We start from the raw sequence: 26,465 nt of genomic DNA, 5'->3' as shown, positions 1-26,465 counted from the left end.
CCAATCCCTCCTGCATTGAAATCTTGTGTAGGCAGATCCCATTGACTTGAAGGAGTGAATTTTTGAAGCATGATTAAAAGAAGAGGGTGGAGACTGGGTTTAGAAGGGGGTTCCAGGCATAGGCTACATGAAAGAAGGCACAAAGAAAGGTGTAGAAGAAGGACATGAATAACACAAGCTTCTTAGGGTGAGCAGCAAGGATGTGTAGACTGGAAGGAAATGCGGGTAGAAATATAAAAAGGGAATAAGTTGTGGAGAGCTAGGAAAAGATTACTTCAGTCTCCACCACTGTCATTTCTTGAGCACATGAAAAAAATATATTTAGAAAGAAATTTTCCAGGATGATGGAGGCTTATTACCTGGGGTTGGCATACAATATTACTGCCTTTACCAAACATTGGTAATGGAACAAATATTTTTCAGGTGTTTAATGTAGATACTGCTAAGTAATTATTTCATGGTTGACAGAAGCATATGTACCTTTATATGTTTCCTTAGTGATCTCTTTTAATGTATCTTTCTGTGTGAAATGGATGACTGTTAAAGTTCAAGTTCAAAAAAATGACTGTAGTCTCTCTCATTTCCCCCTGTCCCCTTTCTTTATCCTCTCCCTTTTCTGCCTGTCTGTTAAGTCTCTCCATGGACTCACTTTCTGTTCTTATTCATCTGATACTCCACATTCATTATTACCTCCTCTGCTATTTTTTCCCTTTTTACTTGCCCTCTCACACTGTCGTCATCCCAGATACCCTCTCTCTCACTTAGATTGTTTAGGTGTGAGAGAGGTGAGAGACTGAAGGGAGGGTATTATTCCATTGAAGTTGAGTTGTACCAAGGATGTGTTTTTACCATCAGTGTCTAAAACTGATTAGCAGTACCACAAAGCAACAGGCAGTGGCTGGGATTTTCAAAGGAGCCTCAGGAAGTTGGATGCCTAATTCCCTTAAGCTTCCACTCCCATAGGCTCATTTGAAAATCCCAGTCAATGTGTCTTGTATCTACCTGCTTGTCTGGATCTTTTAAACAGTGACTGTAGGAATCCAGAAGTCAGATGTTAAAACCTATGTTGCATGCAGTAGGAATTAATTATGTTGTCCTTGAAGTCTGATGGCTTCCCAGATATTCAAAGAAAGTAAATTTATTCCCCCCTCTCCCCAAGTCTACATAATTCAGAATAATGAATTAAATATAGTGGAAAATGTTTTCTGTTCTTGTATTGGAAAATCAGTCTGATATATAGCTGAAATAACTCGGTTTCTATAATTCATTCCATTCATATGTAAATAGAACTATTCACCTGACATCTTAGAAGTGATACTGATTCCTTAATTCAGAGTTCGTGATAAATATGTCTGAGTAGTTATGAACCAGGAATAACTAAAAGTACATTGTAGCCTGTGCTTTTCTATTATTTTATTAGAATTTACTAAAATTCCAGCAAACCCAATTTAAACTAAATATTATTTATTTATCTGCATTCCAGTAGAGCTTAGGAACTGTAGTCATGAACCAGAACTCATTGTGCTCCTTATGGTAATTTTTGGTGTTGATTGCCAATATCATTGACAAATTGTGAAACTGTTTATGATATCATTTTTACCAGTTTAGAGCTCAGTTTATTTCAGTAGTTACTCCTGATATGACACTAAAGTGGAATGAAAATCAGATCCACTGAACACAAATTACTTTTAATGTGTAACTATTTTCCTAATATTTTCTTAGCAAAATCATGTGTTTTAAGTACAATACTCTCAATCATCCTGTGAATTAAGCTTTAATTTTGTGTCCAACATTTAAAAAATGTTTCTACACAATTTGAAATGACTTTTTTATGTTAAAAATAGATAATCTGGTTGTTCGTATGAAAAATGGTCTTTTCAGCCAGAAGTATAAACCTGTTGACTATAAACATCTACATGCACTTACTGAAGAAAAGAAAAAAGCATCTGCTAATATACAATTAAAGGTAAGCTGTTTTTTATTCCTAGTAGAATTCATTTTTTCTGTATAATAATCTTCTCTTAGCTGCTTCAGTTTGTTATTTGTATTGTGGTCTGCTTAGAGGCCTGTATCAGGGATTGGGCCCATGGTTAAGCACCTTACATATGTATAATGAAAAGAAGGTCCCTGCCCCAAGAAGCTTACAGTCTAAGTATATGACAAGGGACAACAAATGCATGGGAGGAGGAGAAAGGTAACAGTGTGTTATTATGATTAGTGCAGTAAACAGTGGTTACATCACTCTGAATTTGAAGGAGGACAATATGCTGATTTTCTTTTTATGAGGAGCTTCCCCATGCATAGAGGTCTGCATGAAAGAAAATGCAAAGAAGGGGTATTAAGGAAAGTTGGACTGATGGGTAATAAAGGCTAGTATCCTTGGCAGAGCAGAGGTGAGGGCTGACAACTTGATATCTAATGAGAAATGTTCAGTAGACTCAAATCATGAAAGGTCTTAAAAGTAAAGACAAGTACCTGTGTTTGTCATAAAAAGAAGAAGCTCCTGGAGAAGTACCTGTATTAGTGGTGGAAAATGAGGAGCTCATGGAGAGATGCAAAGAGAGAGATGGAGATAACATAGTCAATGTGATGAACCAAATAGATGAGAATTACAAAAGTGTTTTAAATCGTTTTAAGAGCAAGATGGCATTTGTGGGAAGGCCAGAAAAGAGGCAGTGACTTCATATATTAACTACTGCAATGAGGACCTGGGCCTGAGTTTTAGCTTTGGGATGAAGAGTAAATATGAGAGATGCTGTAGTGTAGGAAGAAGTGGCAAGAGTTAGACATGACCTGGATCTGTCTAATTCCAGAATAGGCACACACATGTTATGGTGATGGGGGATATATAATATAGGTAAAATGTAGGGTGGGGGCAGAGACTTAGTGAAGTATTTTACGGACTTCTTGAATAGAAATATTGTAAACTGAACATTCGCTATATGTTAATGTATGCTTTACTTAACAAGTAAGTGGATAAGTGGTTTCTAACAATTTGAAAACAGCATTAGCTGCAATTAAACAAGGTTCATATATAAATAAGTAGCAATATCTTGCTTTAAGATATCTCTAGACAGACAGGGAAAACTGGCTAGTATAAAAACCATTAAAGAGAGAAAAAGAGTTAAACAAAAAATACTGGACATCAATATCAGAGCAGGTTTTCCCCCAAAAAACCTAAAGAAGGTGTTGGTATCCTGCGTTTGTGTGTGTGGTCTTTTCTTTTCTTTTCTTTCCCTTCCCATTCCTTTTCTTGAAAACTTTCCTCATTTGTACCTTAATGTAATATTAACATCAATAATTTAATGTACAGCTCTCCTCTGAAGAATGACTTTGTAAAAATGGTACTTAATTCTCCCAAAGCTGTATTAGAGAGGAAATGTACTTTTCGCAAAAATAAGTTATTGCTCTGAATACATAGGATGCAGATCTGCTGATCAAGATGTCAATTTTTTCAGTCACCTTTCAGAGTAGAACCACACTTTAAGCCCTGAACTATATATTTCTACATTTCTCCCATTTTGGAGGTGCATATTAAGACTATATTTTGGCTTTCTCCCAACATTCCCTAAAGTCTTACAGAGGAAACTCAGGAGATTTTGGTGAATTAGCCCCAAAAGACTACAAGAACAGTTGAGTTTAAAAATAGTGGCTAAATTAAGTTCTAATCCCACTGTTTAGTTACAGTATGGTTTGTTCTGGCTTGCGTTGATGGATCAGAATTGTCTTATAAAGAGGATAAAAATGTAGCTGAGTCCCTAGACCTCTACCTCGAATAAAGCACTTCTTTCAAACCTACTTGAAAAGTGGTTTGGTCTTTTCTACAAAGGTTCAATTAAACCGTATTATATCACTGGACAGCCACAATAAATCTTAAACATTGTTATATTCTGTTTCATAAGGTTGCGGAGACATGGAAATTGTCTTGCACTGTATTGTGGTTAATTTTGCATGTTTTTTTTGTACTCAAGTAATTTAAGGAGATTCTTGGATTCATGAGATATCAAGGGTGTCCAGACATATGTGGTTTGATTTTTAGCTTGCAAAGAACTTGGCATAAAAGGAAAAACTGTGCTTTCTATGAGGAAAAGAAAATATACCAGATTCCATAATGTTTTTTAAAAATCACATTTTAAGAAAATAACTTTTAATCCTGGAGAGAGGATGTGGATATTCTGGAAGACTCCTGCCTGCCATTCAGGAGAATGTGCTGCTAGTTCTATATGGCTTCCTTCTTTCCTTCACAGTTGCTAATAGATTCTTCAGCACAAATATAAAGGTCAGGTACAGAAAAACACAGAAGTAATAATTCCTTGTAAAAGTAGGGCTTTTCTTGGTTTATGGCAGTTTTTACTGATTATTGGTAGGTAATAAAGGTAATAAAATTAAATTTCAAAAGAAACTGACATCAATCATTCACTGTAATAGTTTCTTTTGGGTTAGGACTATCGTTACATAGAGCACAAAAGAAAACTAAATCATTATGAACTATGCTCACCCTCTCCTCCCACAGTAACATCCAATGTGGCTATATTGTTTTTTCCCAGATAACTGCAAGTGCAGTAGGACAGTACATCCCTGGTTTCATCCCTCCTAATGTGGCCTGATCATTGTCAGCCCAAACTTCACCAATTACTCTGCATAAATCCCAATCTCATGGAAGGCCTTCCATAGAGCTCTTGGGAAGGGCAGGGGAGATGCCGTGCTGCAGAAGCAGCTGATTCCCAACTTCTATGTGGGAGGGATGTGCCCGCGTGAGTGGATCTTGTCTGGCAAACGCAAGGCCTGATTCTGAGTCTTTATTTGAGTAAACCTCCCAAAGAAGTCAATGGGAAATTTTATCTAAAAATTGCAGGACAAAGTCCTGTTTAGAAGATTAAGGAGTTCTTGTAGATTGCAATTCAGAATTTCAGTGACCAGCACTTAATAAATGTAATAGGTTACTTAGCAAAGTAACCTTAGCAGGGCCAGCTCTGGCTTTTTTGCTGCCCCAAGCAAAAAAAACAAAACAACCCGTGCGGGGTGGCTGGAGTCAGGGTGCCAGGGGCAGCGGAGTGCGTGCCCCGGCTAGCGGAGGGGAGGGGGAGGGAGGGGGGAGAGAGAAAAGGGGGGCGGCCAGGGCTTCCTTCAGCCGGGGCACTCGCAACTTGGCCCCTCCCGCCTCACCACTTGCCGGGAGGGCTCCACGCCGCTCTGGTTGGCGGGGAAGGAAGGACGCGAGCTGCCCTGCTGGGCTTGCTGCAGACCTGGCACCGGTTGGGGCAGACGGCGCGTGCAGCCTGCTCCCAGCAGGGCGCTCCCCTCCTCCGCGCTGCCGCCCCCTACAGGGTGGCCGGAGCGGCGAACCAAAAAAAAAAAAGGGGGCGTGCATGCCACCCTAGGATTGGACGGAATGTCGCCCCTTAGAATCTGCCACCCCAACCACGAGCTTGCTCGGCTGGTGCCTGGAGCTGGCCCTGAACCTTAGGTTTTTATGTGGTATGTTGTATTTTTGCTTTATGCATTTTAGTTATCTTTTGCGGATGTTATTTGTTAAACCTTAATCAGAATATATGCAGTATTGTCTGTTGGGCCTCAGGACAAGGAAAGGAATCTTGCAAAAAGAAGTTGTGAGCAAAGAGGTGACATTGAATGAGAGCAGGAATACTTGTCTCCTTTATAGTATAGTTTCCTTTAATAGTACGGGTATAATTTATCAAAAGAGTTGGCAGATATTATTACTTCATGAGCTGGTAGCATAGAATTCTGTTGAGCTCATTCAAACTTAAAACTAAATTTTAGTCTTATGTCTTTTGGTATTTCATTTTTCACAAGTCTCTTCCAGTCAAGTAGGTGGTAAAACTGTACATTGAAACCTGCACAATATCAAAAAGGTGTTCCCCTATGTTGCTTTTTTTTGTTAAGGGCTATGAATGTTTAACTCATGGTCTCCCAGTTCTCAGCTCAGCATACCTTTTCCTTACTTGATAGGGGGGTCTCTTTTTCCCCCTCTTTGGGTCTGTCAGAGGAGAAGTGGTTGGGGCTCCCAGAGGAAAGGAGATACAAGCTCCAGTGATGGTAGCTCACAAGACTGTCAAAGTTGTCTGACTTTGACAAAGGGGCCTTTGCTTTGAGCAGCCATGGCTAGAACAGTGGAACAGATTTGTTGTTTGACAAGCTGACCCTGGCCCTCAGAATGTGGGCACTGTTGTGCTGGACTGAAGGAGGATAATAACAGACATACTGAGGCTCCCTTTCCACTATAATTTGCTTCTCCTGGTCCTCTGTACTCTGCTGTTTCCCTTTCCTCCATATCCCACAGCATAGAGAAGCTGAGGGAAATTTTGTCTCCCATTCCATCCAAAACCTCCCTACTCTTGCTGTATTCAATCCTCCCTTCTCCCCGCCCCCCCCCAAAAAAACCCTCCATACACAAAAACTTTATTTAAAAGGGATTCATTAGTTGGTTAAATTTGACATCCACTCCCCAAGACAAATCATTAAAAGCAAGGAAATGCCAAATTAGGGGACTCTTCTTAACTATACCCTAATCCCCACTCAGGACATTTCTTTTGACAGCGACAGGCTCTGCATCTTCACAATGAACTTCCTTCTTCCTCCAACAGATGAGGGAAAACACAGCATGTTTATTTACTTCACCTTTGTCACAGATCCTACTGAGTGCCCCTTCCTGGCCATGCATTAGAACTGCTGTGAGGGAAATCCAAGCCCCAGGATGTTTCAAGTCCCAAACTCAGGGTCCAGCCCGGAGCCCCACTGCCCAGTGCTGAATTTATTGGAATTTTGTACAAGTCACTGAGGTCTTTGTAAAATCATGGAATCCATGACCTCTGTGACAGAGTTGTAGCCTTAATTATAGTGGATCACAAACGGAATATGACCCAACAATGTGATGTAGTTACAAAAAAGACAAATATCATTCTGGGATGTATTAATAGGAATCATATGTAAGACATGGAAGGTAATTATTCCATTCTGTTTGGCACTGGAAATGTGTCATCTGGAATACTGTGTCCAGTTTTGTATGCCATACTTCAAGAAAGATGTGGATAAATTGGAGAGTCCAGAGGAGAGGAACAAAAATGACAAAAGGTTTAGAAAACCTGACCTATGAGAAAAGGTTGAAAGAATTGGACATGTTTAGTCTAGAGAAGAGAAGGCTTAGGGGGGAACCTGATAAGTCTTCAAATACGTTAAGCACTGTTATAAAAAGGATCGTGATCAATTGTTCTCCATGGCCATAAAGGAGAACACAGTAGCGTAGCTAGGGGGGAAGTATTCTGCTTAGTTTGCAGCAAGGGAGGCGTAGGTTAGCTGTTAAGAAAAACTTCCTATTTATAAGAATAGTTATCTAGAGAGGTTTTAGAATTCCTGTCATTGGAGGTTTATAAGACAGATTAGACAAACATCTGTTAGGGATGATCTATGTCAGTGGTTCTCAAAGTTTTGTATTGGTGACCCCTTTCGGCAAGCCTCAGAGTGTGATCCACCCTTATATATTAAAAACACATTTTTTCATATTTAACACTATTCTAAATGCTGTAGGCAAAGCGGGTCTTGGTGGTGGAGGCTGACAGTTTGTAACCCCCATATAATAATCCCCAGTTAAAGCCCCTCGTCTATGTATACTTGGTCCTGCCTCAGTGCAGGGGGCTGGACTAGATGACCTTTCATGGTCCCTTCTCAGCGTACATTTCCATGATTTTTATATACTTGAAGTATGTTGTATTGTACTTCATCTTTTATATTATCCTGAGGATGATGAAGATATCACTCCTTTATATCATTGTTTATATTAGAGTTTGTCTATGTGATGCTTTAAGTTTGCATTATAAGGATGTAAATTTTAGTCCATACTAGCACATTGCACACTAACTGGTCTGTGCAGATCCTGCTGGCACAACTAAAAGTTCCCTAGTACATGTTAATTGTTTGAAATGGGAGTCCATTCATGTGCACTAGGGAACTTTTAGTGCCTGCCAGCAGGGTTTACACAGGCCATTTAGCGTGCAATACTAGTGTGCTAGTGTGGACTAAAATGTACACCCTTCAGGTGCAGACAAAAGCACTGTGTAGATAAGACTTGTGTGTATTAAATTAGGGCAGTTCTCATTAGTAAGCCTTCTTTTGGGCCAGATTGTGAAGCCCTTTTTCATGTTAGTAATCACTCTTAAGTAGCCCCTGTGACTGGTTCGGTCACAGAGACCCCCTTGGCATTGTCATCTGATGTGCTGGAATTACTTCTGAGCCCATTTTCCCTGATGGCTTGGGACTTCAGAACCCTTCCTTGTTGAGCCAGACACGCTAGTCTGCCACAACACAGACCTAGGTCTGAACCCTCCCCTCTCCCCCGCCTCCCTACCCCAAAGCTGCAGGCTTTAACTGAAAATCACTCAGCAGGTTAGCTAGCTCCAGCACCCAGACACGCAGCTCCCAGTGGGATCCAAACCCCAAATAAATCCATTTTACTCTGTATAAAGCTTATACAGGGTAAACGCATAAATTGTCCATCCTCTATAACACTGATGGAGAGATATGCACAGCTGTTTGCTTCCACAGGTATTAATCACTTACACTGGGTTGGTTAATAAACAAAAGTGATTTTATTAAGTATAAAAGTAGAATTTAAGTGGTTTCAAGTAATAACAGACAGAACAAAGTAAGTTACCAAGCAAAATATAAGAAAACACACAAGTCTAAGCCTAATACATTAAGAAACTGAATACAGGTAAATCTCACAGATGTTCCAATAGCTTCTTTCACAGAATAGACTTCTTCCTAGTCTGGGCCCAATCCTTTCCCCGGTACAGTTCTTGTTAGTTCCAGCTCAGGTGGTAACTAGGGGCTTTTTCATGACTTCAGCCCCCTTTGTTCTCTTCCACCCACTTTTATATCTTTGGCATAAGGCGGCAATCATTTGTCTCTCTCTGGGTTTCCACCCTTCCTTCTAAGGGATAGCTCAGTGGTTTGAGCATTGGCCTGCTAAACCCAGGGTTGTGAGTTCAATCCTCGAGGGGGCCACATAGGGATCTGGGGCAAAATCAGCACTTGGTTCTGCTAGTGAAGGCAGGGGGCTGGACTCAATGACCTTTCAAGGTCCTTTCCAGTTCTAGGAGGTAGGATGTCTCCATTAATTTTGTCCCTCAAGAGATAGCTCAGTGGTTTGAGCATTAGCCTGCTAAACCTAGGGTTGTGAGTTCAATCCTTGAGGGGGCCACTTACGGATCTGAGGCAAAATCAGTACTTGGTCCTGCTAGTGAAGGCAGGGGGCTGGACTTGATGACCTTTCAAGGTCCCTTCCAGTTCTAGGAGATAGGATATCTCCATTAAATTAAATTAAAATGGAAAACCAACAGGTTTAAGATGGATTCCAGTATCATGTGACGTGTTCACATCTCCTGTGAGACTTCATTACTCACTGGCTGGCACCCAGGTATACAGGAAGGCTTACAAGTAAACAGAGCCATTTACAACCCATTGTCCTGGTCAGTGGGAGCCATCAAGATTCTAAACCACCATTAATGGCCCACACTTTGCATAATTACAATAGGACTTCAGAGTAATACTTCATATTTCTAGCTACAGATACAAGAATGATACATTCATACAAATAGGATTAACACACTCAGTAGATTATAAGCTTTGTAATGGTGCCTTACAAGAGACCTTTTGCATAAAGCATAGTTCAGTTACATTATATTCATACTCATAAGCATATTTCCATAAACATATGGAGTGCAACGTCACAGCCCCATTCACTTCAATAAGATTACATAAGTGCTCACAAATGTAAGTAAGAGCTCAACAGTCTGGCATTATATGAGGTGAAAGTAATTTGTAGAAAACTAAAAGTGACTCTCTGCTCAAAGATATTTTTAACTCAGCTATGTTTGAAAGACTTAAATATTTGCTAGTTTTTAAAGTGAAAAATATTAGTTTTAAAATAGGGTTTTTACTTTATCACTCGATGGATAAAAAGTTATGCTAGTTAACAAAGGGCAAAATTATCACTTGCCTTATCTGCCCTTGTAGGGACAGAAGAGTTATAAATTGTCTCCTTCCTCCCTTATGTGGACTGCTTGTATCACTGATCCAGTTGTGTGCACTGCGAAGGAGGAAGAGACAAGCGCCTAGGAGATAGGAGCAATTTCTCAATTTAGATCAAAATGTTGTTTCTCACTAGAGTTGGTTGAAAAGTGGAAATAATTTTTTGTGAAAAAAATCTGAAAACTTCATTTTTTTGTTCTACATATTTCCAATAGAAATGATTTTTCATTCATCAACATTCTTTGAACATTTTCAGCTAAAAAAAATTATTTTACATTGGCTGGGGGTGGGAGTGTCAACTTCCCTTCTTCCCCTTTTTCACTCTCTCTATTTTGTCTCCCCTTCCCTTTTTCCATTTTGCCACTGAATAAGGGGAGTGGGAGCAGAAAGATTTAAAGGTGTGTGTGGGGGGGATAATTTTAAAAAAGCACTGACTTTTTTTTGCTTTTCCTTTGTTTAATTTTCATCAAAAAATGGGAAAACTAAAGTAAAGGCTTCATAAAAATTTCCTACGTCATTTTTTATAAGAAAAAATTGTTTAAAATTTTCAGTCAGCTCTGTTTCTCACAAAGATGTGCTTGCGAGGGCACATAGGTTCATGCAACCTAGCATCAACTGTTTATTTGGGGAAGCCATTTTGTAAATATACCAAACTAATTTCAATACTAGTAAGAATTTTTTCTTTTTCCTTTTTCACACAGGTTAAAAGAGTAGAACAAGTTTCAAAAACTAACAAAGAACAAATGCTGCTGAAACAGCACCACCAGATCTGGTGGCAAGAGCATAAACGACTGAGTGAGAACAGGTAATAATTGGGAAATCTTAGAGATTATAAAAGAAATACTTCGATAGCAAAAATGTTGGTATAGACTGCTTGTTTGAAAGAAAAAGTAACTCCTCGCTTAACGTTGTAGTTATGTTCCTGAAAAATGCTACTTTAAGTGAACGATGTTAAGCGAATCTAATTTCCCCATAAGAATTAATGTAAATAGGGGGGGTTAGGTTCCAGGGAAATGTTTTTCACCAGACAAAAAACTATATATATTATATAGATATACACACAGTATACGTTTTAAACAAAAAATTTAATACTATTCACAGCTATGATGATTGTGAAGCTTGGCTGAGGTGGTGAAGTTAGAGGGTGGAAGAGGGAGGGATATTTCCCAGGGAATGCCTTGCTGCTAAATGATGAACTAGCACTCGGCTGAGCCCTCAATGGTTAACACAGTGTTGTTAATGTAGCCTCTCACTCAAGGCAGCATGAACACGAGAGAGGGGAGACAGCATAGCAGACAGAGACAGACACACACCTTGTGTGTGGGAGAGAGAGAGAGATGCACACTGCCCCTTTAAGTAAGCTGACCCACTCTTAAGTGCATTGTCTTTTTAAGTGCATCAGGAAGTTCAGACAGCAGCTGCTGCCCCAAGCTCGCTCTGTCTCTCTCCGTCCGTGTCCCCTCCCTGCTGTATATGGAGAAGGGGTAAGCGGGGTGCAGGAGCAGGGGGGAGGGGGACACCCTGACATTATCGCCCCCCTTCCCTGTCTGCACAGCAAGCAGGAGTCTCTGGGAGCAGCTCCAAGGCAGAGGGCAGGAGCAGTACATGGCAGTGGGGGCAGGGACAGCTGAGCTGCCGATTGATAGCTTGCAGGGCGGCTGCAGCACAGGGAACTTAGGGGGAGCTGATAGGGGGGCTGCCGGTCCACCCTGGTTACAAGCCCCCACCAGCTAGCTGCAACGGGCTGCTCTTCCTGCAAGCAGTGGACAAAGCAGGCGGCTGCCAAATGATGTTAGAAGGGAGCATTGCACAACTTTAAACGAGCATGTTCCCTAATTGATCAGCAACGTAACAACGAAACAACGTTAACTGGGACGACTTTAAGTGAGGAGTTACTGTAATTGAATAGCAGTAGGTGTAGAGTATTTGAAAAGAGTGGGAGATTGTAACTACCCACATCTAAACTGAGTTTACAGATAAGAAAAAGATAGGTAAAGACAGGGAGGGTGAGGTGTTCTGTCTCAGTCACATATTCACAGCCAAATATTTGGCTATCAATCAATATCTGAGCAGCCTAGAACCTATTGGAATATTGGCAACTCCGCACCCCGGAGCCCCTAATGTTTAATTCTTTATAAATGGTCACATTCTGTCCTCAAATATGATATGCAACTCACACTTATTTCAAAAAGAGTGGTATGGTCATTGCTTACATCTGAAGGCATGATTTGGCCCTAATTAATAATGGTGAATAAGCTTCTTGCTGCCACTGCACTGCTAATGTACTTCAGAAGATATTTCTTCATTTTGATGAGGTAAAATACGGTAATACCATCAGGTTTTTCCTTGGAATTATATATTTGACTGCCTCCTAGGTTTTATTTTTCCCCCAAAGTGTTTAGATGACATGATGCCTGATTCTGCAAGCACTTTATATACAAAACTCAAGTAGAAATGGGCCCTTAATGCTTTGAGGGTCTGCATTTATCACCACACTCCGCTGATCAGTAGCAGCACTCTTGTCCAAGGGATGGTAGCTTCCATAGCCAACCTCAGATCAGCTTTTAATCCTGCAAATCTCTTGTAGGAGAGTGTAATTCAAGGTGTCTTTTTCCCCCCACTTCTCTTGAATGCAAAGGAGACTTACTCTACTCTTCTCTTGTAGAGCAGCCTAAAGTTAAAGTATCCTACTGCTTTTGTAGAATACTTTCATTTTTGCCTAGCAAGGTCACTAGACCTTTGTGACTGAATGACTAGTAGTGGGTCTTATTGTGGATCATAGAGAATCAGTGGGAGGCCCCATGCCATCCTTATGGAGACATCATGCCTACTCTCCAATTTTCTGTCCCCAAGCCTTGCTCCTGTCATTCAGAAACAGTGCAGCCCCAGTGGAGTTGCAGTATCCGGGACCCCTCTGGATAGGGTTGCCTCCAGGGATTGGCATGACAGAGGGGAATCCAAAGGAAAGTGGTCTTTTCTTTGGAATAGGCATGGTGCCAGAGGGCCTGATATGTATCCTGTATTCTGCTGACTTGCCTAGTCTCTGCCCCAGCCCACCTAATTGCCTTCTATACAGAGTCTTCCCCCTATTCAATTATAACATTAATTGTGTGTAGGGCGGTGGTTGTTTTCTATCTTTGTTTATATGAGTAAGAAATTAAAGTTTTTGCATAAGTTTCAATTATACATTTCAGACATAAAGTGGAAGCAGAAATACAAACTTTCCTTGATGAAGGGAGCCTTGAATGTGAATTTCTTTTGGATATGTGGGACTTGGGTAAGAATTTTCACTTGATTTCTTGATTAATTTAAGTGGGGGTTTTAAAAACAAATGTATTCACCATTTCAGATAAACTACAGAACAATGTAGTAAATATTTGTCTTTTTTGAGAAAGCTTTATGTTTAACTGTCTATAGCACATAAGTTAACAAAGGAACGGGATACATATCAAACAAATACAGTAGATCCCATCTGGCAACTGAGAGAGGATTTGAAATACAGGCTGTCTGAAATGCAGTGCTACTCTTCACAGAAATCCTGCATGGAATATGAGTTCATTCCAATCAAGGTGTTAGAGCAGGTTGGTAACTTCACTTTTACAGTTCGTTGCTGTTTTGAATTTTATAATATTTTCTTTTGTTTATTATTTTTTGAGGGAGAGAAAAAAAGTTTCAAAGCCTTTTAAAAGAAGTGTGAAATGTAATCTTAAAATGCATATACTATCGGAAAATGTTGTCGCTATTAATTTTTAAGGCCATGATCAACAACCTCAGTGCACCTGATTATCCTCACACTTACACCAGTGTAAATCTGGATTAATTCTGGGGAAGTTACACTTGTGTAAAACTGGTGTATGGTAGAAGAAAATTAGGCTTTGCTTCTAAATGACAGTTTTGATATGAAGAATATTAGTTTTAACTGTTAGTATTTCATAAAACTAGGTAGACTTTGTGAAGGAACAACAGAAAACAATTTTGGAATTACTTAATGAAGAAAAATTGGCTTTGGAACAAGAGCTTGAAGACTGTAAGACTAAAGTAAGAGAATGGTCACATTTCCAAATTAATTGAGTTACTCCACAACATAAAAAAATGTATTCGATCACTGATAACTGATTTTTTTTTTCTTTCAGGTACTAATATACTCTTTTGAAGAGAAAACTGGCCTTTTTCATGAAGTTCCTATACAGTTACTGGCCTTGGAATGTCCATACCCCGATTTGAAGTCTTCAATCCTTAATGAATTCCATAAATTTGCAGATGAATATTGGTCTAAACTTCAAGAGATTGATCAACAGTTAAAAGTAATATCCAGGTAATAAAACCTGTTTTGATTCATTTTTTGAGGGCAGGATAACAAACTGTTCTGTGTTCTGTCATCTCCAGAGACTGTAGTTCCTTTTTGTAGGAGAATTATTCCTTTTGTTGAGTAGAATACATAGTTGACTCACTATCCAGTTCTATGGGATTAAATAGTCAATAACTATTTGCACAGCAGAGAGAATTGCAACTCTTTTCAAAAGAACTTGCCTGAAATAATAAGCAAAACTCTTTATGGATTAATGAACCAACAGTATGACGTATAGCAAATGTCATCTTCACAGGCTTTGTCCTTCTATGGATAGAAATTCCTTTGAACATTATTTTTGTATGATAATTATTTCACATTAGGAAAAAACATTTGCACTTCCTTCCTTAGGGAAATCTAAAATATAAACACTCATGTGTGACAGCAGAGTCCTAATCTTTTCATGAAGTGCAGATCATTGCAGCAATAGATTACCATGAAGACATATTATAAAAGCTATTTATAGGTCTAGTTTGGAGCTCTTTTAAAGGGACCATTAAAAAAAGAGAATTAGCTGCCCCCAAGAGGTAGGTCTGTTTGTTTTTTGTTTTGTTTTGTGTTTGCACCTAGCTCAGTGGAGTACTGGTCCATGTCTAAAACTTGTACAGGCTACAGTAGTAAAAATAGTAACAACAAAAATGATGAGAATTGGTAACATTGGTATTGTATAACTCTTTTTAGAAATATTATTTTATTTTAGGGATAGTAGAGACCAAATGTTTAATTACAAGGCTATAATTTTGTTTCAAAACTCTGATAACTATGGAGTACTTTATAAAGAGTTTGTCTACATGAACAATTAGACTGTGGCAATCTGGTGTGTGAATCTACCCTGCACTAGCGTGCCATGCTCTAACTGTTCATGTGCACTCTGCTGATGCACATTAACAGTTCATTGGAGTGCTTTGAGCTAGTCCTGTTTCAGCAGGGTGCACGTAAACAGTTGGAGCATGGCAGGCTAGTGCTCACCCATACCCTAGCTTGCCATCGTCTGATGTGTAGAGAAGCTCTAAATTTACTCTCAGCTGAATTTGAGAACCCTGAAATAGAATTACAAAGTCTTAAAATTTAGTTAGCTGTTCCAAACATAGTTCAGAATTATGTGTGTTGCCCCTTTTTCATATAAGTGTGTGGGGGGGTGCATCTTATATTTAGTTACTCACTAACTCCAAGGAAAAGGTAAAATCTCCCTGTCAGTGGATGGATGAAAGAGACTTTTAAGAGGTAAAAGTCAGGCTCAGATGCTGAGATAGCTGTTATTCCTTTTCTTGGTAGAGTTGGAATAGGTGAGTGTTTCATTTCTTGTTTAAGAAATGAAAAAATAAGTAAATATTACAGATAATGAAAACTACCAAACTGCATAGTTGAGGAAACAGCAAATTATGAAATTGAGGCTACTATTGGTAGGTAGCATTTTTAATTTGAGAGGCTGGATTATGTAGTTTCATTAAATTAAAGCCCCATTTTTACTGCTGCTGGGACATATATTTTGTTATAGAAAATCCTGAAATATGCCACAATCAAACTGCTGAGTCTGTAAACACCTTTTTTACCTCAAGTTCTAAGGATACAGGCAAATGTCTAAATTATCTAAATAACTGAAAGAGGAATTGAATATTAAACTACTTATTTGTATATTCAAAATGTGCATACTGTGCAGTGTCCTTTCAAATGAATAAAATATCAGAGTATGTCAAGTAAATCTAGCCCCGCTGTATAGTTGGATGTGTCTGGTATAACAATCAGCAATCATATGGTTGACATGCTGGGGAAGTTGACATCTCATTCAGTGGTATTGTTGCAGTCTGTCTGTCTGCAGATTCAACAGCGCATCCAGTTTACATTGTCCTGGCTATTGTAAAGGATATCTGGGGATTATGAGTTGAAGAGGGTAACTTCCCTTATGAGTTGTTTATATTCTTTAGAGGATATAAAGCTAGGGATTAACTCTTGGTAAATCTGCTTCAGAGGAAGCAGCTGCCTGAGAGGAGTTATTATGTATAGGACAATTGCCATGTTTCAGTTCTGAAACCAAATAATGGTTATAGACACTTCTAGTGGAAAAAAGATGTGTATGAAAGCAAGTGCCACATTTAAAATTTGGGCCATGTTTTCACCACGATAAAAGTTTGACATCTCTTGGCATCTAGAGAAGTGTGGTATCTGTTTAAATATTATCTGTAGTGTACTCAAACTCTCACATATTTTAGATGATATATTGGATATTCACGAAAGCTAAACTAAAACTATATGTTCCAGGACATTCTGCCTGGCTATGTGCAACAACCCTAATGTATCTGAAGGGAAAAGTATGTATGAATCCCCAGGAGGCTGAATCATACTTTCTCTGACTGTCTATGCGAAGCTAATGAACCTTGTCATGGAGCTGCAGAACTTCAGTTGAAAGTCATAAGTGGATCAGGATGAACCACAAACTTCTTCCTGAAGGTCCTCCAGATCCCTTCTTGGAGACCTAAAGAACTTCTCCATTTCCCTTCTCATGAAAGTGGAGATCCATCAGTGAGAGTAATTCGTCATTGGAACAATTTGCCTAGAGACATGGTGGATTCTAGTCACTTGAAATATTGAAATCAAGACTGGATATTTTCTGAGAGATTTATTTAGAATTATGAAATTGATGGAGATATTACTGGGTGTGGTTCTATGGCCTGCTATGTAGATGGTCAGACTAGATGATAATAATGTTCCCTTCTGACCATAGAATCTGAGAGTCATTTTATTTAAAATAAATAAAATTGGCAGGTCTTAAAATATTTCTTTACCAAGAATGAAGATGAATCTTTGTGGGGTTTTTTCTCCTCTTGCATCCCATGCAAAATTGTCAGCTTTAGCACTATAAATAGTCAATTTAGTCAATTATAGTAGCCTACAAATGCAGGAAAATGTGAACAAGTACCTCTGGGAAGGTACAAAAAGTTTCCTTTATCTCCATCATATGATAGCTTATTGCTAGGGTTCAAATTGTTACCAAACATGATTACCAGCTGTCATGGTGGGAACACTTCGTGACCATTAGAGCTGGGCAAACTAATTGTAGCAAAAAACTTTCTGATTAATTTAGCCCTTTTTACTCTTTGAATAATTACAAATACATTTGCAGAATTGCACATAATTTGCAAACACTGTAATAGAAACTCTTATAGCCTCTAGTTATGCAAAGTATTTACCTCAACTACAACATGAACTATTGGTCACTAAATTCAGATGGTACTGTTTCTACTCCCAGACTTAATGGCTAGAGTATTATAAGCAGGGGAGGTCACTTCCTGTAATATTCTTATGCAGATACTCAAATTTGTGTATGAATATGGATATTCACACCCAAAGTAGCCTCAAACATTCATGTGATGAAAAACCGTGTCTGAGAAAAAGTGAACAAAAAGATCAAGAACAAACGGCTATTCTGAAGGTTTGCAAACAATTGTTGTGTCTCACTCTAGTGTTCTCCCTTATTGTACTATTGCAACCATGCTATAGTCATAACATAGTACAGGGGTCGGCAATGTTTGGCATGTGGCTTGCCAGGGTAAGCACCCTGGCGGGCCGGGCCAGTTTATTTACCTGCTGATGCGGCAGGTTCGGCCGATCGCGGCCCCCACTGGCTGCGGTTCGCCGTCCCGGGCCAATGGGGGCGGCGGGAAGCCGTGGCCAGCACATCCCTCACCCACGCCGCTTCCCTGTGCTTACCCTGGCGAGCCGCATGCCAAACGTTGCCGACCCCTGACATAGTACATGTGCCCTAGCTAGCCTCATGCCTTCATGCCCCATGAATGTTGGACAAAATGCCCTCAGTTCCTTCTCAATCGCCTTTGCCTGAGAGGAGCATATTGTAGTGCCTTCTTCTAGCTAGATTACCCTTTAAGGATAGCTTTAGTCTTCATTTATTGTTAGGCTTTTTTTGTCTTTAGTTTTCAGTAGCTTTTAGTTTTGATTGAGGAGATTTCTTTGTCAGATCTTCTCCCCCTCTCCCCCTTCCCCAAGGGAGCTCTTCCCCTTTGGGAGTTTTTATCCTCAGGGTATGCCTAAATGCATGAGATTTAAACATTGCTGGGATTCTACTATCACTCTCACTGTATCCACTGCTTAGGGGACACTCATGTCCCATGAGCATAAAATCTGTTTGGGGTTTAAGACTAGGTCTAGAAAAATAGGAAGATTAAGATTAGGTTTCTGATGATGGAGCGCTCCCTTCAACCTGCCTCCGATATGGGCCCAGACACCCCACAATCACCCCTGTAAAGCTGTCCTCCAGTGAGCACAGTATGCTGTTGACCTCCTGAGTCTGCTCACCTGCTGTATTTTTGCGGGACATAACCACAGTGTACAACACCACGACTTTGGGAAAGAAGGGTTCCAGGTCTCCTCAAAGAAAAGTTGGTGCCAAGAAACCTAGGTCACCACAAAGACCTACTGTTCTGGAGACCTCGCATCCCACCAGGCTCCCTTGGAACTGAGGATTCTTCAGCTAAGTCCAGGATCTTCTGAGCCACATGGTACCCAGTATTCCTTAGTACCAAAGTCAGCTTCAGTACCTTCCTGACACTACCAAGGTATTAGTGATCCTAAGAATTCTGCTTCAAAGAGATTGGCACTGACTGTGGGTTCTCCTCCCACGTTACCTCAGGTATTCAATCTGCATTACAAGGTGATAGACCTGTACCAGAGAAGCAAAGGTCATCCTCAGTGCCGCTGCCTACCACCACAGAGCCTCGCTAGTTTTCAGCTCAGATCCACCCACCACCACAGGAGTTTAGATTCTCCGGAGACTTGTTTGTCTCAGATGAACCTGAGTACCCTCAACTAATGAGCACTGAAAGATTCTGTACGAGAACCTTGTACATCACCAATACCACAACTTTCTTCAGTACCGTCTAGCTCTCTGGTATTCATGAAAAGAGACAGACAACTTCCCTGATCACAACCCCTGTCCATGAAGAGGATACAAATCTCTGACTGCCAGATACTGGGATGCGATAATTGCCCTGTTGTGTTCATTCTCTCTGAAGCATCTGGCAAGGGCCACTGTCAGAAGACAGGATACTGAGCTAGGTGGACCATTGGTCTGACCCAATATGGCCATTCTTATGTTCTTACTTACACAGTTCAGGGTAACTGCATGTGTATTTTTTTCTCTTCTGTGGTCCAGAAAAGGCACCTACTTTTAAGCTGCCAACTGTCACCTCTCTCTCCTTTCTGACGGGTTTTTCCAGGCTGCTCCGTTCCCTGCCTTTTCTGTCATTTCCAGCAAGCCAAACTACCTAAACAGACCAACATCTGTGCCTTGCTCTCTCTTCAGGGGCTATAAAGAGCATAATTGCTCACTGTTACAAGTTACCACACAGTCCTTTATAAGTAAGCATGTTTATTCTTATGGTGAAAGCATTACAGAGAAAACATATTCAAAAGAATTAAAGAACCTACACACATGCTAAAAAGCTTATCAAAGGTCACCCCAACTCCAGTCTCTGGCTCTGTCAGGTGTCAGGGTAAGGTTGGAAGGACTAAAAATGGGGGCCTTCCTCTTGGACATAAGGTTCTATCCATTTGCTGTATCAAAAAGAAGGCCATGAGTCAATTTAAAGACTGGCTGTTTATCCAAGAGACCTTTCTTTTTCTGGTCTCCAGAGAATCCAGTTTGAACCACTATATGTGAGCCTCTCCAGACGGCAGGACCTCTCGAGAGGTGTTACAACCTGAATCTGCCTAATCATCCCCTAACGTTCATAGTTCCTGGAGAGCTGTGGTCACCCTCCTGCATGGAATTACATACAATCCCTTGCCCACAATGATACATAAACTTACTATATTAGGATCTTCCAAAGATATTGCAGGAAATTTCCATATCTGTGACACCTTCTTCTGACTCTCAGATTTCAGTATGAGGCTTGCTCAATTACCAAACCAGAGCTGCCTCTCTTGACATTTTTTTCTGAAAGAAATGCTTCAAGAAATGGGCTGCCTATCAGCAACAATTTTCCAGAGCACCCAGTTACGCCCATGGGGAGTGCTAGAGACAGCAGTCAGCAATCCCCTGTTCCTCCCAACCATCTTCCATCTCACAAGGAGTCTTTTTGAGTAACAAGAGCAAGGGCTGATGAGAACATGATTCCACAAACTAGCATATCTTCATCTGATGAAGCAGTAATACCCCCTTGGCCCTCTAATGTGTATTGTTTTAAACAGTTCCAGGAGCTTATGAAGAGGATGACTAGCTCCAGATTCCCTTAGAGGAGGGTCGCAAGACTTAACATAAACTTTTGGACATTCTTCACATTGCAACCTCTGGTGAAGCTCAAGTTCCGCATGGTCTCCCTAGCCTCAATCATCCCCTCCCTGGATCCTGGGGACTGGTATGCCACCCTCGATCTGCAGGATGTGTACTTCCACATTCATATATTCGAGGGGCACAGACACTTCCTCCGTTTTCATGGTGGGGCAGGAACACTACCAATTTACGGTCCTCCTGTTTGGCCTGTCAACTGCTCCCAGGGTATTCACGAAATGTATGTCGGTGGTGGTGGCCTACCTCAGGCGCTAGGGTGGTCCAGATCTTCCCCTATCTAGATGACTGGTTGGTCAAAGGCAGCTCCCGATCGCAGGTGTGGGATCACATGGTGCTCCTTCTGTCCACGTGCACCACTTTGGGCCTGTTGGTAAACAACACCGAGTCCATGTTAGTTCCGGTACAATGCATAGAGTTTATTGGGGCAGTCCTGGACGCTTCGAGACCCTGAAGGGGCTCATCGACACGATCACAAGGTTTCCGGTGACAACAGCCAGAGCGTGCCTCCAGCTCTTGGGTCACATGTCAGCATGCACGTATGTGGTCCGTAACGCCAGACTCAGGATGGGGTCCCTCCAGCTCTGGTTGGCCTCAGAGTTCTCCCAGGTCAGGGACAGGATGGACAAAGTCCTCACGGTGCCTGAGCCAGTGATCACCTCCCTATGGTGGTGGTCCTCCCTGAGAAACATGTTTCAAAGTGTCCCGTTCAGGGGTAGGGCCCCATCATTGGAACTGGTGTCTGACGTGTCGGACCTGGGATGGGGGGCCCATGTGGGGAATGTTCAGACGCAAGGTCTGTGGTTGGCTCAGGATCTGACCCTCCACATAAACGTCAAGGAGCTCAGGGTGGTATGGCTGGTGTACATGGCCTTCTGCTTGCACCTGGAGGGCCGGGTGGCCAGGGTCCTCACGGACAACACAGCCTCAATGTTCTACATCAACAGGCAAGGCGGGGCCCGATCCTCTGCCGCGAAGCCCTCAGACTGTGGGACTTTTGTATAGCCCACGACATCTGTCTACAGGCCTTCCATCTGCCAGGCGCCCGGAATGCGTGGGAGGACTGCTTGAGCAGGGACTTCTCCTCTCAGCACTGCTCCAGGGCAGGCTGGGACGGGTCGCTATCTCCAATGCCTTCCTGCTGTCCTGGTCAGGCCAGTTTCTCTATGCCTTTCCCCCGTTCCTGCTGATTGGCCAGGTCCTGGAAAAGATAAAGACGGACAAGGCCCAGGTCCTTCTGATTGCCCTGGCATGGCCCAGGCAGCATTGGTACAGGACCCTCACGGGCCTGGCGGTCGCCCTGCCGTGGCCATTGCCGTCCCACCCGGACCTGCTCTCCCAGGACCGCCCTCCACCCCAACCTAGCAGCACTCAACCTCATGGCTTGGCTGCTCAATGGTTAGGTAGGGAGGAAAGGACATGCTCGGAAGGGGTTCAGCGTGTCCTCCTAGAAAGCAGGTGGCTCTCCACGGCCAAGCCTACTTGGCAAAGTGGTCTTGGTTTTCCAGATGGGCGGACGAGCAGGGCGTTTCCCCGCTGGTCACGTGCTCCTGGTCACACCTCTCGTGGAAGGTGGCCTTTCTGGTTGCGATCACTTCAGCTAGACGGGTCTTGGAACTCAGGGCCCTGACCTCCGAGCCCCTGTACATGGTGTTTCATAAAGATAAGGTCTAGCTCCGCCCACACCCTTCGTTCCTCTCAAAGGTGGTCTCCGCTTATTACATGGGTCAGGACATTTTTTCTGCCAGTCCTCTGCCCCAACCCCCATGCGTCCAGTGAGGAGCGCCGCCTCCACATGCTGGATGTGAGACGGGCTCTGGCTTTTTCCCTGGAGTGGACTAAGCCATTCAGAAAGTCCTCGCAACTGTTCATCGCCTCAGCTGAGGGCATGAAAGGTTGGCCGATCTCCACTCAGCGGCTCTCCAACTGGATCACCTCATGCATCCGTACCTGTTATGACCTGGGAATCCCTCCGCCACCAATTGTGAAGGCACACTCGACTAGGGCATAGGCCTCATCGGCTGCCTTTTTGGCCCATGTCCCCATTCAGGACATTTGTAGGGCTGCCACATGGTCTTCAGTTCACATGTTCACCTCGCATTATGCAATTGTCTTTCAGACCGGGGAGGATGCTGGGTTCGGCAGGGCCGTTCTCTGTCCCGAGAGTTTGTGAACTCCTTCCCACCTCCAACAGATATAGCTTGGAATCACCTATTGTAGAATACACATGAGCAATCACTCAAAGAAGAAAAGACGGTTACCTTTTCCGTAACTGGTGTTCTTCGAGATGTGTTGCTCATGTCTATTCCACATCCCGCCCTCCTTCCCCTCTGTCGGAGTTGTCTGGCAAGAAGAAACTGAGGGTGGGGAAAGCGCGCAGCACCCCTTAAACCGCGCCATGGAGGTGCCACTCCAGGGGTCTCTAGGGCGCTCCCCTAAGGATACTGCTAGGGGAAAAACTTCCGGCACCGGTGCACGTGGCGAGCACGCACACCTATTGTCGAATAGACATGAGCAACACATCTTGAAGAACACCAGTTATGGAAAAGGTAACTGTCTTTTCTCTCCCCGTTTCCCCCCCTCTGAGTTACTTTATAGACTCCTGCTGGGTCACCTGCTTCTTTTTTTCTCCTCCTGGTAATTTTCCTTTACTCTCAAACCCCGCTCCCTTCAGACAAGAAGAGGAAGTGTCTTCTTCCAGCTAAAGCAAACCCATTGTCCCAAGGTGTTTTACTTTGAATAAATGATCATTGAGTGGTGATCACACACCATTGTTTCTGACTGGAAGAGACATGGCACAACCCTACTAACTCATGGTGGATCCACATACATATAGGCTTTCCATAACACAGTAATTTCATAAAATAATCCACAATTCAGAAGTGGTACACACAGAACCCCCAATTCATCCCAATGCTATAATACAAAATTATAATTACAGCCTTATACTTTCCTGACCACACAGAACAAACCACAAACTTAGTCTGAGCACATATCTCAACATTGAATATTTGCTTATGTTGTTCAGATTGTACTAAATAGCATATTATATAAACTAATTGAGGCCCAACTCAGCAAAGCATTTTAGGAATATAGGTAATCCTATGGTCATCCAAAGTCAATGGGATGCTCACTGTCAAACTGGGGGACATATGAAGTAGGGTCTCTCAGGGGTCTGTTCTTGGTTTGGCACTAGACAATATTTTCATTAATGTCTTGGATAATGGAGTGGAAGATGTGTTTATAAAATCTGCAGATGATACCAACCTGGGAGGAGTATGGTGCACTTTGGAGGACAGGATCAGAATTCAAAAGGACCTTGATAAATTGGAGAATTGGTCTAAAATCAACGTGAAATGCAATAGACAAGTGCAAAGTACTACACAAATACAAAATGGGGAATAACTGGCTAAGTGGTAGCACTGCAGAAAAGGATCTAGAGATTATAGTTAAGGCTACAATTTTGGCACAGGCATTTTTATTAAAAGTCACAGACAGGACATGGGTAATTAACAATAAATCACAGAATGAAGCCCAGAGCCCACTGCCCAGGGCTGAATTTATTGGAATTTTGTACAAGTCACAGAGGTCTTTGTAAAATCATGGAATCCATGACCTCTGTGACAGAGTTGTAGCCTTAATTATTGTGGATCACAAACTGAATATGACCCAACAATGTGATGTAGTTACAAAAAAGACAAATATCATTCTGGGATGTATTGATAGGAATCATATGTAAGACATGGAAGGTAATAATTCCATTCTGTTTGGCACTGAGAAGGCCTCATCTGGAATACTGTGTCCAGTTTTGTATGCCATACTTCAAGAAAGATGTGGATAAATTGGAGAGTCCGGAGGAGAGGAACAAAAATGATGAAAGGTTTAGAAAACTTGACCTACGAGGAAAGGTTGAAAGAATTGGACATGTTTAGTCTAGAGAAGAGAGGGCTTAGGGAGGAACCTGATAAGTCTTCAAATAGGTTAAGCACTGTTATTAAAAGGATCATGATCAATTGTTCTCCATGGTCATAAAGGATAGGACAAGGAGTATTCTGCTTAGATTGCAGCAAGGGAGGCTTAGGTTAGATGTTAAGAAAAACTTCCTAATTATAAGAATAGTTTAGCACTGGAACAGGGAGGTTTCAGAATCCCTGTCATTGGAGGTTTATAAGAACAGATTAGACAAACATCTGTTAGGGATGATCTATGTCAGTGGTTCTCAAAGTTTTGTATTGGTGACCCCTTTCACACAGCAAGCCTCTGAATGCGACCCCCACCCTTATATATTAAAAACACTTCTAACACTATTCTAAATGCTGTAGGCGAAGCGGGTCTTGGTGGTGGAGGCTGACATCTCGCAACCCCCACATAACCTCGTGATCCCTGAGAGGTCATGACCCCCAGTTAGAGCCCCTTGTCTATATATACTTGGTCCTGCCTCAGTGCAGGGGGCTGGACTAGATGACATTTCATGGTCCCTTCTCAGCGTACATTTCCATGATTTTTATGTACTTGAAGTATGTTGTATTTTACTTCATCTTTTATATTATCCTGAGGATGATGAAGATATCACTCCTTTATATCATTGTTTATGTTAGGGTTTGTCTATGTGATGCTTTAGTTTGTATTATAAGGATGAAAATTTTAGTCCATACTAGCACATTGCACACTAACTGGTCTGTGCAGATCCTGCTGGCACATCTAAAAGTTCCCTAGTACATGTTAATTGTTTGAATGGGAGTTCATTAATGTGTACTAGGGAACTTTTAGTGCCTGCCAGCAGGGTCAACACAGGCCAGTTAGCGTGCAATCCTAGTGTGCTTGTGTGGACTAAGATGTACACCCTTCAGGTGCAGACAAAAGCACTGTGTAGACAAGCCTTGTGTGTATTAATTAGGGCAGTTCTCATTAGTAAGCCTTCTTTTGGACCAGATTGTGAAGCCCTTTTTCATGTTAGTAATCACTCATAAGTAGCCCCTGTGACAGGTTCAGTCACAGAGACCCCCTGGGGACTGTCACCTGATGTGGTGGAATTACCTCTGAGCCCATTTTCCCTGATGGCTTGGAACTTCAGAACCCTTCCTTGTTGAGCCAGACATGCCAGTCTGCTGCAACACAGACCCAGGTCTGAACCATGCCCCCAAAGCTGCAGGCTTTAACTGAAAACCACTCAGTAGGTTACCTGTCTCCAGCACCCAGACACCCAGCTCCCAGTGGGATCCAAATCCCAAATAAATTCGTTTTAGTCTGTATAGAGTTTATATAGGGTAAACTCATAAATTGTCCACCTTCTATAACACTGATAGAGAGATATGCACAGCTTTTTGCTCCTCCAGGTATTAATTACTTACTCTGGGTTTGTTAATAAACAAAAGTGATTTTATTAAGTATAAGCGCCCCTCGAAGAACACCAGTTACGGAAAAGGTAACTCTCTTTTTTCGGGATTTTTTCTAGAAAACAGTGGAGTAATCAAATCAATGTTTTTCAGTGCATTAAAATTTCTGGTGTTTGTTTTAGGTCCTTGCATAACATTAAATATAATATTAATCATCCTCATCAAACATGCTTAGTCTACTGAGGACTGTTGCACCAGCTCGACTGGCCACGGTTGAGGGCATCATACTAATATTGTATATACATAATTAGTAGTAAACATGCTGTTTAGCTTTTAGTTTTATCTTCCAAGTACTGGTGGGAAGGGAGCAATCTGCATAATCATGGGTTGTTTGAAAGATGTATTGAAATATAAATCCATTAAATTCTGTGAG

The 26,465-nt window shown here is 41.7% G+C and overlaps 1 protein-coding gene across 10 annotated transcripts in view; it reads left to right on the top strand.

The window, feature by feature from the left end:
- Nucleotides 1–26,465, top strand: part of CCDC148 (coiled-coil domain containing 148) — a 141,677-nt gene that overhangs the window by 34,809 nt on the left and 80,403 nt on the right. For all 10 annotated transcript variants that reach the window (XM_065560595.1, XM_065560594.1, XM_065560589.1 and 7 more), the window contains 6 exons: nt 1,845–1,966; nt 10,749–10,852; nt 13,242–13,324; nt 13,465–13,628; nt 13,990–14,085; nt 14,181–14,362. In XM_065560595.1, coding sequence (XP_065416667.1) covers nt 1,845–1,966; nt 10,749–10,852; nt 13,242–13,324; nt 13,465–13,628; nt 13,990–14,085; nt 14,181–14,362 — 751 coding nt within the window. The remainder of the gene's footprint in view (nt 1–1,844; nt 1,967–10,748; nt 10,853–13,241; nt 13,325–13,464; nt 13,629–13,989; nt 14,086–14,180; nt 14,363–26,465) is intronic.

Source organism: Chrysemys picta, chromosome 11, assembly GCF_011386835.1.
Source record: "Chrysemys picta bellii isolate R12L10 chromosome 11, ASM1138683v2, whole genome shotgun sequence".
Lineage (NCBI taxonomy): Eukaryota > Metazoa > Chordata > Testudines > Emydidae > Chrysemys > Chrysemys picta.
Note: the sequence above shows the minus strand (reverse complement) of the source record. Positions and strands in the feature narration are given on the sequence as shown.